The 14,837-nt window shown below is 42.4% G+C and overlaps 1 protein-coding gene across 2 annotated transcripts in view; it reads right to left on the minus strand.

Annotated features, from left to right (window-relative positions):
* LOC309403140 (protein eva-1 homolog C-like) overlaps positions 1–14,837 on the minus strand; it is a gene marked incomplete at both ends in the record, with an annotated part of 234,238 nt that overhangs the window by 134,411 nt on the left and 84,990 nt on the right. For both annotated transcript variants that reach the window (XM_081997170.1, XM_081997169.1), the window contains one exon: positions 928–1,080. In XM_081997170.1, coding sequence (XP_081853296.1) covers positions 928–1,080 — 153 coding nt within the window. The remainder of the gene's footprint in view (positions 1–927; positions 1,081–14,837) is intronic.

Genomic DNA, 14,837 nt, shown 5'->3' on the forward strand with positions numbered 1-14,837 from the left:
CTGTGGCTTCCTACTGACAGCCATCATCCGCATATCACATTTCCAAGCAATCACTTCATATGCTTCCATTTGAATATCATTTAACTCCTTAAGGGCACTGGATCAGCAGCCAAAGATCCCCAGATACAGCTGAACAGATACCAGCACCAGCACTGGCAATAGCAGCAATTCAAGCTTCCCTTTACAGGCACCTCTGAAGCCTTTCCCCTCTAAAGGGAAGTCCTTTGGGAAATCAGTTAATTCCCTCTCACCTCTGCAGAGAAGGATGATGAGGAATGCTGACGACAGGATTTTGCACTGCAGACATTTGCTCTCTCTGCCACAGCCTAAAATACTCAAACTCCTTTCACATTGGTTCAAGAACAGACAGTTCTAGTGAATGCTTTTAAATTTATTGATTTTTAACACAATGTAAGAGACTATGATAGCCTGAGAGTAAAGAAGCTACTTGAAGGTACAGTAAGTCAACTGTAACATGATGCAACTTAACAGCTTGCTTTTTGAATTTTCACCCCTTGCTTTAACTTCAGTAAAAGTTTAAATGCAATGTCAAGGCTTGGCTTGACCACCAATGGACCATGACATTTGCCAATATGCTCCTCCATATTATAGATCAGTGTGTGACCCACTAGGAAAACAGAAAATTGAACAAGAAATTCAAGGAGTATCTTAAAGCATATAATGTGAAGAGTCTGCGAAAAGTCTGTGAGTTGGTAACTTGGCTAGGGCTGAACCTCAGTTTGGTACTGGTGACAAAGCTCACTGCTGATTAATAAGGTACCACACATCAGGAGCACCACCATGGCAGGCTGCATGTGAAAATGCTCCTTTTCCTAACCAGGACCTGTGCCAGCACTACCATGATGAGAGCAAATGAAATCACCCTGCCCAGATCGGTGCTCTCCATCAAGCCATTCCCCTGCTTACCAATCATGGGCATCCCTAGGGTTTGGTATGGGCACTCCAGGCTGCCTCCTTGTGTCCTTCCAAAGATAGCAGAGTAAATGGCTATCACCATGCTCTTCTTACAGCTTAGCCTCAGCTTGTCATCTTCACAGGCTACTTTACTCTTGTACTCATCTGGAAGGAAACAAACACTTAATTACTCAGCTGATCCAGAGGCGGGCATTCAACATGAAGGGAGCCCTCTCACCTCCCCATGGTGTGAGCTTGTTAGAGGCAGCAGCAATTCTGGGCGTATGCCCAGAGCTGCACATCAGCTACCAGCGCAATCCCAGCCTTACAACTGCATTTGCTAGAGTAGCACTGATTATTTGCATTATGTATTCTCTCGTTGGCATTACCAGCACATTTAATGAACATATTTTAACCTAGCACACGTCAGTTCCGGTAAATAACCAAAAATTTCATTTTGCAAGCAAATAAGTGAGGCATGGCAATTGAGTGATTTCCACATGGTGATATTAGAAGCCTGCAGGAAGGTAAAAGCCCATCTTTAGGCACCTTTCTCATCCACGGATAGCTCTTCATGTGCCGAGCATTTATTCAACATTACAGCAGCTCAAATGCAAACATAATTATGCTCAAAAGCTTTTTTTCACAGCAGCTGTACCTTGACAGATTCAATTAGGAGCTATACTACATTTGTTAATGATGGGTGCTGCTCTTGCCTGTTGCAAAACTGCTCCCCAAATCCTTCCTGAAATGGTCAGTCCAAAAATGCAAAATACACTCTTGCTTTTGTAAGGCTAGTGCACACAGAACAGTCATTCAGTTTACATCTGCAAGGAGACTGGGCAATTATTTAATCAGAAATCACATGTCATTCCTTCTCTCATTATTATTTGTATTATGGGAACCCCTACAGGTCCCAACCTAGAACAGGCCCTCCCCATGCATGTCTGCCAACACACCACAGAAGACAAACACTACTTTAGAGATAGACAACTGCAAGTGTGAAAGATAGAGACTAAGAAAAGTGAAGTGGCATGTCTACAGTCACCCTAGCCAAGCCAGAGCACAGCCAGGAATATAACCTCAACTTCCCCAGCCTCTGTAGAGCGACCTTCCACTTGATACTTAGAAATATATCCACAACAGCATCCCAAGTGCTTAATGAGAAGGATCCCTGACCTCGGGCAACCTCCCAAGCATGATCAGTCATTTCATGTGAAATGCTCCTGGTTGTACCAGTTCAAAATTGTGCCATAGAGCACACTAACAACCAAACAGTGTGGATCGGTGCCCCAGTGCCTGGTGCCGCCCCTGGCTCTGTATCATGTACTGGCATAGACATGACTTTTGCCTCTCTCCCTCCCTGGTTCTCTATGCCTAATATCACACACACACACACACATATATATATGAGAACTTATGCAAAGTCCACATGTATCAAACTACTCAGTAACTGAGAACACTAGCTAAGCACTTAGTACTTAAGTCTTTACACCATAGCAGCTAGCACTTAATGTAACATTTTTGACTGTATTGTAACTGTAGGTTCAAGAATAATTTTTCCTGATTGGAGATGGAGAGGAATTTTCCACTAACATTGAATTGTAGAATTTATGTTGGAAGACTCCTCAGGAGGTCATCCGGTCTAATTCCTGTTCAAATCAAGGCTAATATCTACATTAGATTAGTTTTTTTCAGAAGAAACTGCATGGAGAAAATGTGTACCAAAACAGGCACCTGCTGATTTAAAAGAAATGCCTGAAAACAAACAACTCCTCATGCTCAACTTGAAAATTCCTATTGGATGTCAAAAAATAGCGTCCTCAAAAATAGTCTATAACCTGGTGGTCAAAGCATCCACCTGCAGTGTGAAAACCCAGGTCCAAACTCTCACAGTCTGGGTGATAATCTTAACCCTAGACACTATTCCAGTATGTAAACTTTCTTCTCCCTCTGCAGCCTTTTACAAAAATCTCTGAAAGATCCTAGTTTTTATTACACTGCAGGGAAACTTTCAAACCTGTAAAAATTTATTGAATGGGAAAACACTTTCTCATCCATCCCTGTAGATGAAGACAGAATTAAGACCTAACTCATTCATGGGAGAATCTGTTTGAAGAACACACATCTTTCAGCAATACCTGTAGGGATAAACCCACAACCAGCTGAGTGTGTAAACCAGTGACAGGAATCAGGAATAGAAGCTCTTTTCAACACCAGAGTACATAGGGAGAGAGGAACCTCATATCGTTGTGAAGAATCAATCATGATTTTATCTATGTAGGTATTTCACCCACAATCACCATGAAGGCATCTGAACAATACACTGAACATACTAAGGGTTGTTATCTTCACCTATAATTGTCTCCCATAGGATTTTTATTTCTCCTGGGAGGGAAATGGGGTCAGAGTTTTATCTTGTCTATGCAGTGTAAAACCTAACAGAGTATAATAGAACTTTATAGACTTACTAGACTTCTTTTTTCCTTAGCTAAAAACATGTATTCAAGCTAAAAGCACAAAGGCATGAAACTCTGCAACAGGACAAACTATACATAGTTAATAAAACAATATCTGGAAAGGGAGAATACTTGTGACTGGCTGAAGTAGTTGAAATATGAAATAGTTGATTAACTTTAGAAAAGGATCAATTTTGAAGTCTCTAATGAGTGAGTGCCAGGGTCCTCTCTGAAGGTCTTATTACTTACAAGGCACTAACTCAATTTCCTTTTCTGATTTGGTTATTATTAGCTACATCTCCCAATTAACAAGTATAACTGATTGCTTAACCACAGGACCAATGGGTCCTGTGGACCCATTTAAAGTCCTTAGAATATTTCACATCTCTGCTGAAAGTCAGTCCAGCAGTCATGAGGCAGTCGGCAACAAAACTCTTCCTCTCACATTTGCAGTTCTTACCTTTGTAGCCATTCTGGGAGGTCATGTTCAGGGCTTATGGGGGAAGCTGCCTGATGAGTGGATCGAGGTATTAGACCGGGGAGGTGAATCTGAGTGAACACTCCTTGGGAACAAGTGCAGTTTATGGGTGATGTGCTCCTGGCATGCTGTGGTATGGAGTAAGAGGGCTGTGCCACCTGAAACAGATGCTATCTCCTCATTGTCACTAAATTATGCCCTAGGAAACACCTATCGGAGCTGCCAGTCCCCAAGGCTCTGGCTGAGTTCAAACTGGTTAGGGCTGCAGTCCCCTGGGCCGGCACAGATAACTGCTTTCTTGAGGAAAAAAAGAAGAAAAAAGAAAGAATGAAATATGCAGTAGTATTTCAGTTACTCCCAAAAGGTTCCCTTTACCTTAAGCTTGATCACTGAAGAACAGATACTCTCAGTGTTTTTGGGCAACCTGATAGAAATCTGGATAAACAGGTAGAAAGTGATGTTACAGAGGACACAAGTCCCTGACAAGTATTTTCTGCTTCATAGCATTGTCACCTTCGCCTTAGCCAGGATGAACCAAAGCCAGCTGTCTTTCATCCAGACACTGATGGCTCCCAGGCATTGGACGATGGTAAGGACTGTGACTGATACAAAGAAAATACAGAGCTAAGCATCATCCATATATTTACTGGTACTACAACCCTTAATATCCTTATATAAATATTGAAAAGAACCAAGGCAGCGTAAGTGACATAAGAGAGCTGGGACTGGGAACACATCTGCATTTTTCCTTCTCACTCTCCCAAGAAGAACTGGCCTCCTACAGATCAGTGACAATCTGGTCCTAAGCCTGCTATAACTGTTACAGTCTGGATATAATTCAGTCCAAATGAAAACATTTGTATTACTGGGTTTCATGTTTCACCCTGAAAAATTAAACATGCTTAAATGGCCTAGGAAAGGTGGCAGTGATATTCAGCAAATGGCTTACTCAACTCTAATCCCCCATGCAGTCATTTGTAGGGCAACAGAGATTTACCGTGATTAAGATATTTGCTGAGGATAATATCCCTTTTATTACTGCCTGTTTTCAGAGACACTGGCTTAAATATAACTCAGTAGAGAGAAACTAAGGAGGGAACAGCTGCAGGCTTTTCTAGACACGTTTTTAAAGGTCATTATATGATATGATTATAATATAGCTAGAACAATTGAGGGAAAAAAATGATAAATGTTTCTAATGGAAAAAAATGGCTTTCTAAAACAGTAAAGTGAACAAGAAGACTTTTTATAATTACAGGATGTGTACAAGAATACTAAAGTATTGACCTGTAGTAAATACATTTACACAGTGTCTTAAGAACGTTTCCACTTATGTTTCATGACAATTTTCTGAATGATCGTGATTGGGAAGCTCAAAGCTAAATGTCAATTGCCTCAATCACTGCAAGACCTTAAAGATAAAAGCTGCTAAAAAGATTTTGTGTCTAACAAAGTGATGGCATTAATGCCAGAGGTCTACCGTGTCTAAAATTATAATTTTCAACAGAACTTTTGGAAAACTTTATGAAACTTTGCTAATTAAAATATGCATGCTTCACATAATCAATGCATAGTTGACCCTATTTCCCAGATAAAAGAGCTGGAAATACATGGAATGAGAAAACTGTCTTCCTCACAAAATCCTAAAGGCTTCTAATCTCAGAATCGAGGATCTGAGCAAAGAAAGAGATTTTGTAGGAAACAGAGGCCACTTCCTTATCAGATCAGGATTGTTTTCCAAAGAAGTCTACCTTATCTAGTTTATCACAGAATCATAGAATAATTTGGGTTGGAAGGGATCTTTAAAGGTCACCTTGTTCAACACGCCTGCAGTGAGTTGAGCAGGGACATCTTCAACTAGATCAGGTTGCTCAGAGCCCCATCTAACCTGATCTGGAATGTTTCCATAGATGGGGCATCTACTACCTCTCCAGGCAAACCTGTGCCAGGGTTTCACCACCCTCATTCTGAAATGCTTTCTTTGACCTTCCTTTTCTGGATGACATACTTGTAGAAGCCTTTTTATTATTCTTTGCATCCTTTGCGAAGTTCAGGTCTAGCCATGCCTTGACCTCATCCCTACAGAGCTGGGCAGCATCCATGTACTCTTCCCAGGACACCTGTCCCTGATTCCACTGCCTGTGTATTTATTTCCTTCTTGCCCTTCCTTTCCTGATTTCTTACACCTGGGGATCAAGAGCTCTTGCGCTCTATGGAAAGCATCCGTAAAGATCTGTCAGCTCTGTTCTGCTCCCTTGTCCCTGAGGGCAGTTTCCCAGGGGTCCTATCGCATAACCCACTTAAGAACTGCAATTTTGCTTTCCTAAAATTCTCAGTCCCGACTTTACTTTTCACCTGACCCATATCCTTCAGGGCTGCAAACTCCTCCAGTGCATGATCGCTGCAGCCCAGGCTGCCTCCAATCTTGACGTCACTGACTAGCTCTCTTGCGTTGGTGACCAACAGGTCCAGTACGGCATGCCCTCTGGTAGGGCTGTCTATTACCTGGCATAGGAAATTATCCTCCATGCACTGCAGGAGTCTCCTGGATTGCCTACAGCTCACCGTGCTACTTTTCCAGCAGATGTCGGGGTGGCTGAAGTCCCCCAGCAGGGGGGGAGCCTGTGAGTGCGATGCCTCCTGTAGCTGGAGTAAGAAGGCTTCCCCAACAGACTCCCCTTGATCGGGAGGCCTGTAGTAGACACCAGCCACAAGGTTCCCTTTGTTGCCTCGGTCCTTGATTCTTACCCATAAGCTTTCGACCTGCTCGTGGCTATTCCTCAGAGGCAGCTCTTCGCACTCTATCCATTTCTTGGGTATATAGGCAATGCCTCTGCCCTTCCTTCCTCCCTCCCTCACCTCTCCCTTCTGAACAGCCTGTAGCCATTGATAGGTGCACTGCAGTCACGGGATTCATGCCACCAAGTTTCAGTAATAGCGACTAGGTTGTAGCTTTCTAGCAGCACAGTGGCTTCCAGCTCCTCCCATTTGTTGTCCATGCTGCATTTATAAATTTTAATAATGAGCCTGCACCCAAGATACCACTTCAGAACCAAACTGCACTCAGTGTTAGCCAACTTCTCTTTAGCACAATTTTTGCTTTGCTCACCTTCATCCTAGCTTTGTTAGCTGTTCCACCACCACACAGAAAAAAGAACATTCCTTGCCTTGAAATTCATAACTCTTCATTATATCCAGCCATTCCACCAACGCCTATTTTCCTTTAACAGATAAATGAATGTGTTTAACTATTGGGTGGTGGCTAGTGTTGGCCTGTGAAAAAGGGCATAGGGACAACTCCCCAACTCCCTTTTTCACTCAACCACTCTCTCCAGAAAACTGTGTTAATGGCAGATATGTCTCCAGTTATCTGTGTCACTCTTCCTACCTACATCTCTTACTGCACCTATCAGATACTGGTTGGTTGCAATGTTGAACAGCTGAGATGCACAGTGGGCCAGGTGGCTCAAGTGAAATATGTAACCTTTTAGCCACAAGTTAAAACTCAGCAAACATTTATGGAGACTGGAATTCATCATCAAATAATAGACATGATGATCTAACGCGTGATGAGATTTTCCTGGTTTCTGCCCGTACCTAGGCAGAAGAATACTTATATTGCAAAAGTCAACACAGCAATTTTTTGTGTCAGCGTAAAGAGAAAAGCCAGAATAAGGATTAACTGTGGAAATATGAACTCTTTACTATGGATGTAGTCACTCCAGACCATAATTCACAGAGTCACAGAGGACAGAAGGCACCCTTGGAGACTGTCTAGGCCAACTCCCACGTTCATACCAGACTCAACTACAGGAGCAGGTTGCTGAGGGCCACGTCAATGCAAGTTTTTAACTGCTCCAAGGACTGAGACTCCACAGCTTGCTTGGGCAATCTGTTCCAGTGATCCTCTTAATCATGTGAGGGATGAGTATAGCGAGTAACTGCTACTATCTGTTCCGGGGCAATTAGGAAGATGAGTCTCCAAGATAGGAAACTTATTAAACACTAAAACAGATGCCTCTAAGCAGCATCTTTGAACAAGAGTGCCTGTGTAACAGGACTGCCCATGAACAGCTCATCTTGGAGATACCCATCCAGTACCCTTCCTTGTAATCTTTGACCCTCGTCTCTACGTATTTTTATTTTCCTCCATAATCAGCTAATTCCCAGGGCCTTCTGTAAGATACAGAGAAATTTTTTTTGAGTGCATGTAGATCTAAATCCATTTTCCCAAAATTAAAATAGATAAGTACATCTTAAAGCAGACAGAGCAAAGGTGCCTTGGACAGCTTTCACTGACTCCTACACTCTTCTATGAAGAAGGTAACTGGATTACAAGGATATTTTCCAGTCGGTGCTCCCTTTCAAACCTTTTCCCCATGCTCCTGTTCCTGTGTTCATATATTTACTTACTTTTCATTTCAAGCAAGCATTTGTTACCTGAGTTTTGCATCTTCTTTTACACTTTGGAAGATATAAGCAGATTCTGGCCTCCAAGTTGCCAAATGCAAATACATCAGCATAGATCAGAAATTCCTCACAGTGGCAAACGCCTACTTTTTAGACCAGTGAGCATTGCTATGGCTCCTTGCTTTTTCCTTTCTTCCAATTTCCTTTTACTTACAACATGCACCTCATATCCTGAGTTCCAGAGCTTCCTCCTCCTCTGCATGTACCTGCTACCAATGAGAACTTTCCATTCATCTCAGTATTTGAATAAATCTGTATCAATCAAGTCAACATTCCCTTAGGCAGGACTGGGTGGAGGGAACCTTTCCAGGATAGCAAAGTTCTCTGAAGTCCTCGAGTACAGCCTTTCCTCTGACTCCCCCACAAACACTTAAGCTGTGGGCTACCTGGTCATTCCCTCATTTCAATAGCCAGGATCTAAAAATGACCATCCCCTTTAATTTGGAGCATAAAAAAGTGAGAATGTCACCAATTCATACATTTGCACAAAAATATCTTCTAATATTATTTCAGTTCAATTTTCCCTTGGGCAACTTTTTGTGAAGATGCTGTAATTTAACTTTAATAATTGAAGTTTGCTACACTTGATGGCATGGAGTGCACCACTTAGTTCTGCAGAAGCTAATCTGAAGCTCTGAAAGATACAGCTCAGAAGACAGTCCAGAGTTATATCAAATAGGCAGTTTGCCAACTTCAGCAGTACCCTGAAAACTCAAAAGTGCCAAGTTTTGGAGGTCTGAAACCATTTTGACAAGTAAGAAGATTGTTCTTTGCAAACGACTTTGTCAGATTCCTTTAAAATTACACTCCTGATGCACCCATCCAATTTGCAATGTTTAAAAAGCGCCTTTCCCCACTGTCACTTTCATTAGTCTGAAGCAGTTGTCTTTTTATATTCTGCTGCAGAAAGGCTGGCAGTGCTGTAAATTAACTGCTACATTTAATTTCCAAAGTAGAGTTCAGATGCACCTAGTTGCACTTTCCTGTTGGACAAACAGAGGTATGTGGTTATCTAAGGAGGAAAAAGGGAACAATATCGAAATATATATACTAGACTGTGAGATGAGAGTTAAAACACTTGGGAGCCCAGGACAAATTTAATTCTCTTTCTACTTCTTCCGTTAATGAATTTGGGCTGATTTTCTGAAGCAGCTGTGACTTACAAGCATTCTTCTGCCTGAGCTTCTACCTCACCATTTATTAGTCCTCCTTCAAAGGACCTGAGAACCTGTTTGCTAAATTTCAGTGAAATTTGTCAGAAACATCGAAATGACAAATGTGGTTAAGCCTCTATACATTTTTTAAGAACTGGTAGCCAATTACATAGAACCATAGAATCATCTAGGTTGGAAAAGACCTTTAAGATCATCAAGTCCAAACATAAACCTAAGACTGCCAAGTCCAACAAAAAACCATGCCCCTAAGCACCAGATCTATATATCTTTTAAATAACTCCAGTGATGGTGACTCCATCACTTCCCTGGGCAGCCTGTTCCAATGTTTGACCACTCTTTCAGTAAGGAAATTTTTCCTAACATCCAATCTAAATCTCCCCTGGTGCAACTTGAGGCCATTTCCTCTCGCCCTATCACTAGTTAGTTGGGAGAAGAGACCAACACCCACCTCACCACAACCCCTTTCAGGTAGTTGTAGAGAGCGATAAGGTCTCCCCTGAGCCTCCTCTTCTCCAGGCTAAACAACCCCAGTTCCCTCAGCTGCTCTTTGTAAGACTTGTGTTCTAGACCCTTCACCAGCTTTGTTGCCCAAGACAAGAGCCAAATCTGTGCCAAAGCTGGTTGGATTTGTTGCACCAGCCAACCAGCATGGGTGTAATACCTGACCGATTAGCATGGATATAAACCCAGACTAGCTATACCTTAGGAGGCAACATCGGAAGCATGGTGAAAACCTTTGTCACTGCAATGAAATATTGGGAGGGATGCACTAAGGAAAAAATTACCTGAATATGTAAGGAAAAAGACTTCATTAGTGCCACAGCTCATGGCAGTTCTGTTCTTCTCTTCCAGTGATGGTGTAAATCTGGAGTAATGATGCTCAAGTTTATTATTAAGGGAGAATTTAGTCTTATATCATTAAAACTGACATCTCCAAATGTTAAAATAATGGCAATAATAATTCTGACACACGTATTATTTACATATAACCCATGGAGTTGCCTAGAGCATAAAATAAGTAAAAACGAGGCCTACTACATTAAAAGCTAGTACGCCACTGTCCTAAATAATTAAACACACAGTATTCCCTCAATGGCCTTGCTTGAGAAGACAAAATGTAGCTGGGAGAAATACAATTACCAAATCTCCCAAAATCACCATTAATGCTTTAGAAGTCCCAGTTCCTGGAAACATGAGGTGACAACCTCCAGTGCCTTTTAAGTAGTCAGAAAAATAAGTGTGTAATCAAGAAGAGCTTGATGCACCATTAGTATGATGAAAAGCTGAAAATATCAGGAGATACCTGTTTTTAAAAATGTATAATTAATTTGAAAACCAAATATTGAAAAAATATTGAAGAAAATTACCATGCCTCTACCCCAGAGAAGATTTACTCTCCTCTGCTTTTTCTCCAAGAGACACTTATTTGAGGAGAGCAGTTGATCAATATTTTCTGTCTTAGAATCACAGAATCATAGAATAGTTTGGGTTGGAAGGGACCTTTAAAGGTCATCTAGTCCAACATGCCTGCAATGAGCAGGGACATCTTCAAATAGATCAGGTTGCTCAGAGCCCCGTGCAACCTGACCTGGAATGTTTCCAGGGATGGAGCATCTACCACCTTCCTGGGCAACTTGGGCCAGGGTTTCACCATCCTCATTGTGAAACATTCCTTCCTTTTATCTAGTCCGAATCTGCCCTCTTTTAATTTAAAACCATTATCCCTTGTCCTGTCACTACAGGCCCTGATAAAAAGTCTGTCCCCATCTTTCTTATAAGCTCCCTTTAAGTACTGGAAGGCTGCAACATGGTCTCTCCAGAGCCTTCTCTTGTCTAGGCTGAACAACCCCAACTCTCTCACCCTGTCCCTATGGGAGAGGTGTTCCATCCCTCGGAGCATTTTGGTGGCCTCCTCTGGACCCGCTCCAACACACTCCAATGCGCTCCTCTGGACCCGCTCCATGTCTTTCCTGTGCTGAGGGCTCCAGAGCTGGACGCAGCACTGCAGGGGGGTCTCCCCAGAGCGGAGCAGAGGGGCAGAATCCCCTCCCTCAACCTGCTGGCCACACTGCTTTGGATGCAGCCCAGGACACAGTTGGCCTTCTGGGCTACGAGCGCACATTGCCAGCTCATGTCCAGCTTTTCATCCACCAGTACCTCCAAGTGCTTCTTATCCCTTCATCCCCCACCCTGTACTGATACTGGGGGTTGCCCCGACCCAGGTGCAGGACCCTGCACTTGGCCTTGCTGAACTTCATGAGGTTCACAGGGGCCCACTTCTCATGCTTGTCCAGGTCCCTCTGGATGGCATCCTGTCCCTCAGGTGTGTCAGCCACACCACTCAGTTTGGTGTCATTGCAAACTTTCTGAGGGTGCACTCGATCCCACTGTCCATGTCATTGATAAAGATATTAAAGAGTGCTGGTCCCAATATGGACCCCTGAGGGACACTACTCATCACCAATATTAAGTCCATATACAGGACACCCTGGAGAATACTGTATAAATTTACTTCCCTTTTCTGTGAGGCCTACACGCATTGTTTAAACTGTTGATTCAATATAACAGATCCAAACTTTCACAGAAGTAAACCTTTGCAGCATATCAATTTGGTTTATAAGCATATTGTTTCTGGGACACACTTTTCTTCCCACAGTTCTTCACCGCTATGCCAGAAAATCTTGAAATCTATTGTTCCGAGCTTGCAAACCTCTACCACAGTAGGGCCGCGCTGAGATTACATTTATGGGTTTCATTTTTAAAAACTTGGTTTCCTTGTGTTTATTCTGGTTACATGCCCCAAGGACACCCCCTTGCTCTTCTGGGGCGAAGGCTCCTGGATCACGTTGTCTCTGTCAGCAGCCAAAGCCATTCACAACACCTGAAGCACCATCTACAACACAGCCTCCACCATCAGCATGGAAATGTATGTATCTCAGGTGCCCACAATGCCTCAAGATGGGCTGGATCGCCTGAAGTGCGTGAGGGCAAAGGTTTCCAGTTCCTTCTGGCAATGTGTGTCCTTCTGACTCACCTGTCCCGGCACAGAAATACTGCAGTGTATCTCTTCCTTCCCCTTCACTAAAAATTCATGTCTTAAAAGGGTTTACCCTTGTTTTTTTCCTAGGACACCACAGAAACATTAAATGCCAATGGACAAAGGGGCATTTAATTAACATACGCATAACAAGTCACAGTTCTGTGATTTTTACAATTTAGGTAGGTTTCAGAATTTGTCTTTTTTAGCAGTTCACATTTGGATACTGGATACCTGTTCCAGCAAAGGGAATCCTTCCACCTACATCAGTAGGAAGCACCTTGGTCTTCACTGGCTTTTTATTATGTCAATCAGGGATGACTGACGAGGTTTGAAAGAAAACTGGGATTTTTTTTTTCATTTTTTTTTTAACTCTCCCGGGTCAGTAGCAGTTTTCTCCTCTGTGTGGACAGGGGCTGACAACAATGTCTGCATTCACTGACAATGAAATCACACGTTCCTCTTACTCCCACTCCTGACAGTCAAGTGATTAGCGTGCTACAGAGATAGGGCTATTTGACAACACATGAAAATTTCTGTGCATCAACGGCTTGAAACAATATTAATCATTAGCATTAATGCTTCTCTGACCCCAACTGTAGGCTGATGGATCTGTCCTCTGTTATTAATAATGTTCCTTTATTTACACCTTTTCATCACGACGTGTTTGCTGCCTGAGGTTTTATTGCCCTTATAAATTTCCACTCCTTGCACCATCTTAACAGTTTTTAAATAATACAGATAAGCAAGAGCAAGCTGATGAATGCAGGAGGTAAAAGGCTTATTCTGCTGCCTTGGTGGCTGGACCAGAAGGAGGTGTCCATTAAACATTCCTCACTCCATTGCGCTGCTTTGGAAAGCCCGGCCCACCAAAAAGCAATGCAGCGAACAATACAGTGAACTTCTCCTGCCACCAATAAACCTGTCTTACGAAGGAGATTAATGCTTTTCTGAAAGGGTTGATAACTACTGAATTACCAATCTATCCCAGCACTAAAATCAATCATCAGCGTTAAAGGGACCAGGAATACATTTAGGTCCCTCTTTGCTCTCGTCTGAAATTTCTGCAAAAACTCTGTTCCTTCCATAGCCCTCTGCTCTTGCTCGCAGCATGTTGCAAATTATGCCTAAGAAGTGGAAGTCTTGAGGATGTGTGATGAGACCAGGCTTTTCACGGCATGTTCACTGAATTTAACGGAAAAGGTGTAATCCTCAGCCCTGCAAAGTCAATGGCAAAGCCCACACTAGATTCTATATTGAAGGAATGGATTGTAGGGAAATTAAAAGATGAACAAGAACGCATTCATTGTAAGCCTAGGTGGTCCTTCCAAAATGTCCTTTCCATACTCTTCAGCCAATCCAACTGAAATCTGATGAGCAGGCCTGACCAGTTCCTCAAGAGACATGAGACAGTTTCATATTCATCAGCAACCGGGAACTGCCAACACAGAGAATGGTTCTTCACAATTCTTTGATAACTGGAAAAGCTCTGCCACAAGTAATGGCATTGTGCTGTTTGTACAGGTTTTGAAGTACCACTGGCAAAAAAAAATCACATATTCTTACCAAAAGGCAGACACTCCTGGGACACAGCATGGCAGCTCCATCACTATATAATAGTGAGTGCAAATTTGAAAATTACAAATTTACCAGACTATGATCTAATTGGAACCAATTCCTAATTGATTTTAAAATTCAGTTGCTTTCTAGTTAAAATTGCCTAGGGCTGTTAAGAAAAACAAAGTTATCTGAGTAAGATTTTGGCAAGGATATCAGAATGGGAATTCTCATGTTTGGAAAAAACTCATTGACATTTCACAATAATTAACTGGACCTCTTATATTAGAATTAAATCTATGGTAGAGAGAATGACTGCCTGCTCTCTTCAAAACATGTGTCCAGGTCGATACTTAGAACAAAAGTTTTCCCATAAATCAAAGCTACATGTTCTGAACTAGAACAAAGTGACCTACCCCACCCCTTGCCTCCTCCTCCCCCCACGCAAACTTTTAGCACTTCGCCCTTTGCCAACAAATGCAAGTTTCCCTCCCAGATGCATTTCTCAGAGCCTTGATGTGCCTTTCACAAATATGTTTTTGTATTGTTACAGAGTGATTTGAGCTGCAATTGGAGCCCAGGTCACAGTCCAGGCTTTCTGAAACTTCAAAGGCTTTAGGCTTATATTTGTGAATAGAAGGGAGAGCAGCAAAATTTGGATTTACACTTTGTTGCATCGCTGGGATTATTAATACAGGGAGGCTGCACACCCACCAGCCTCCAATTATCACATCCAGCTGCTCCAC

The sequence above is a fragment of the Phaethon aethereus genome (assembly GCF_964289735.1).
Source record: "Phaethon aethereus genome assembly, chromosome: 3".
Lineage (NCBI taxonomy): Eukaryota > Metazoa > Chordata > Aves > Phaethontiformes > Phaethontidae > Phaethon > Phaethon aethereus.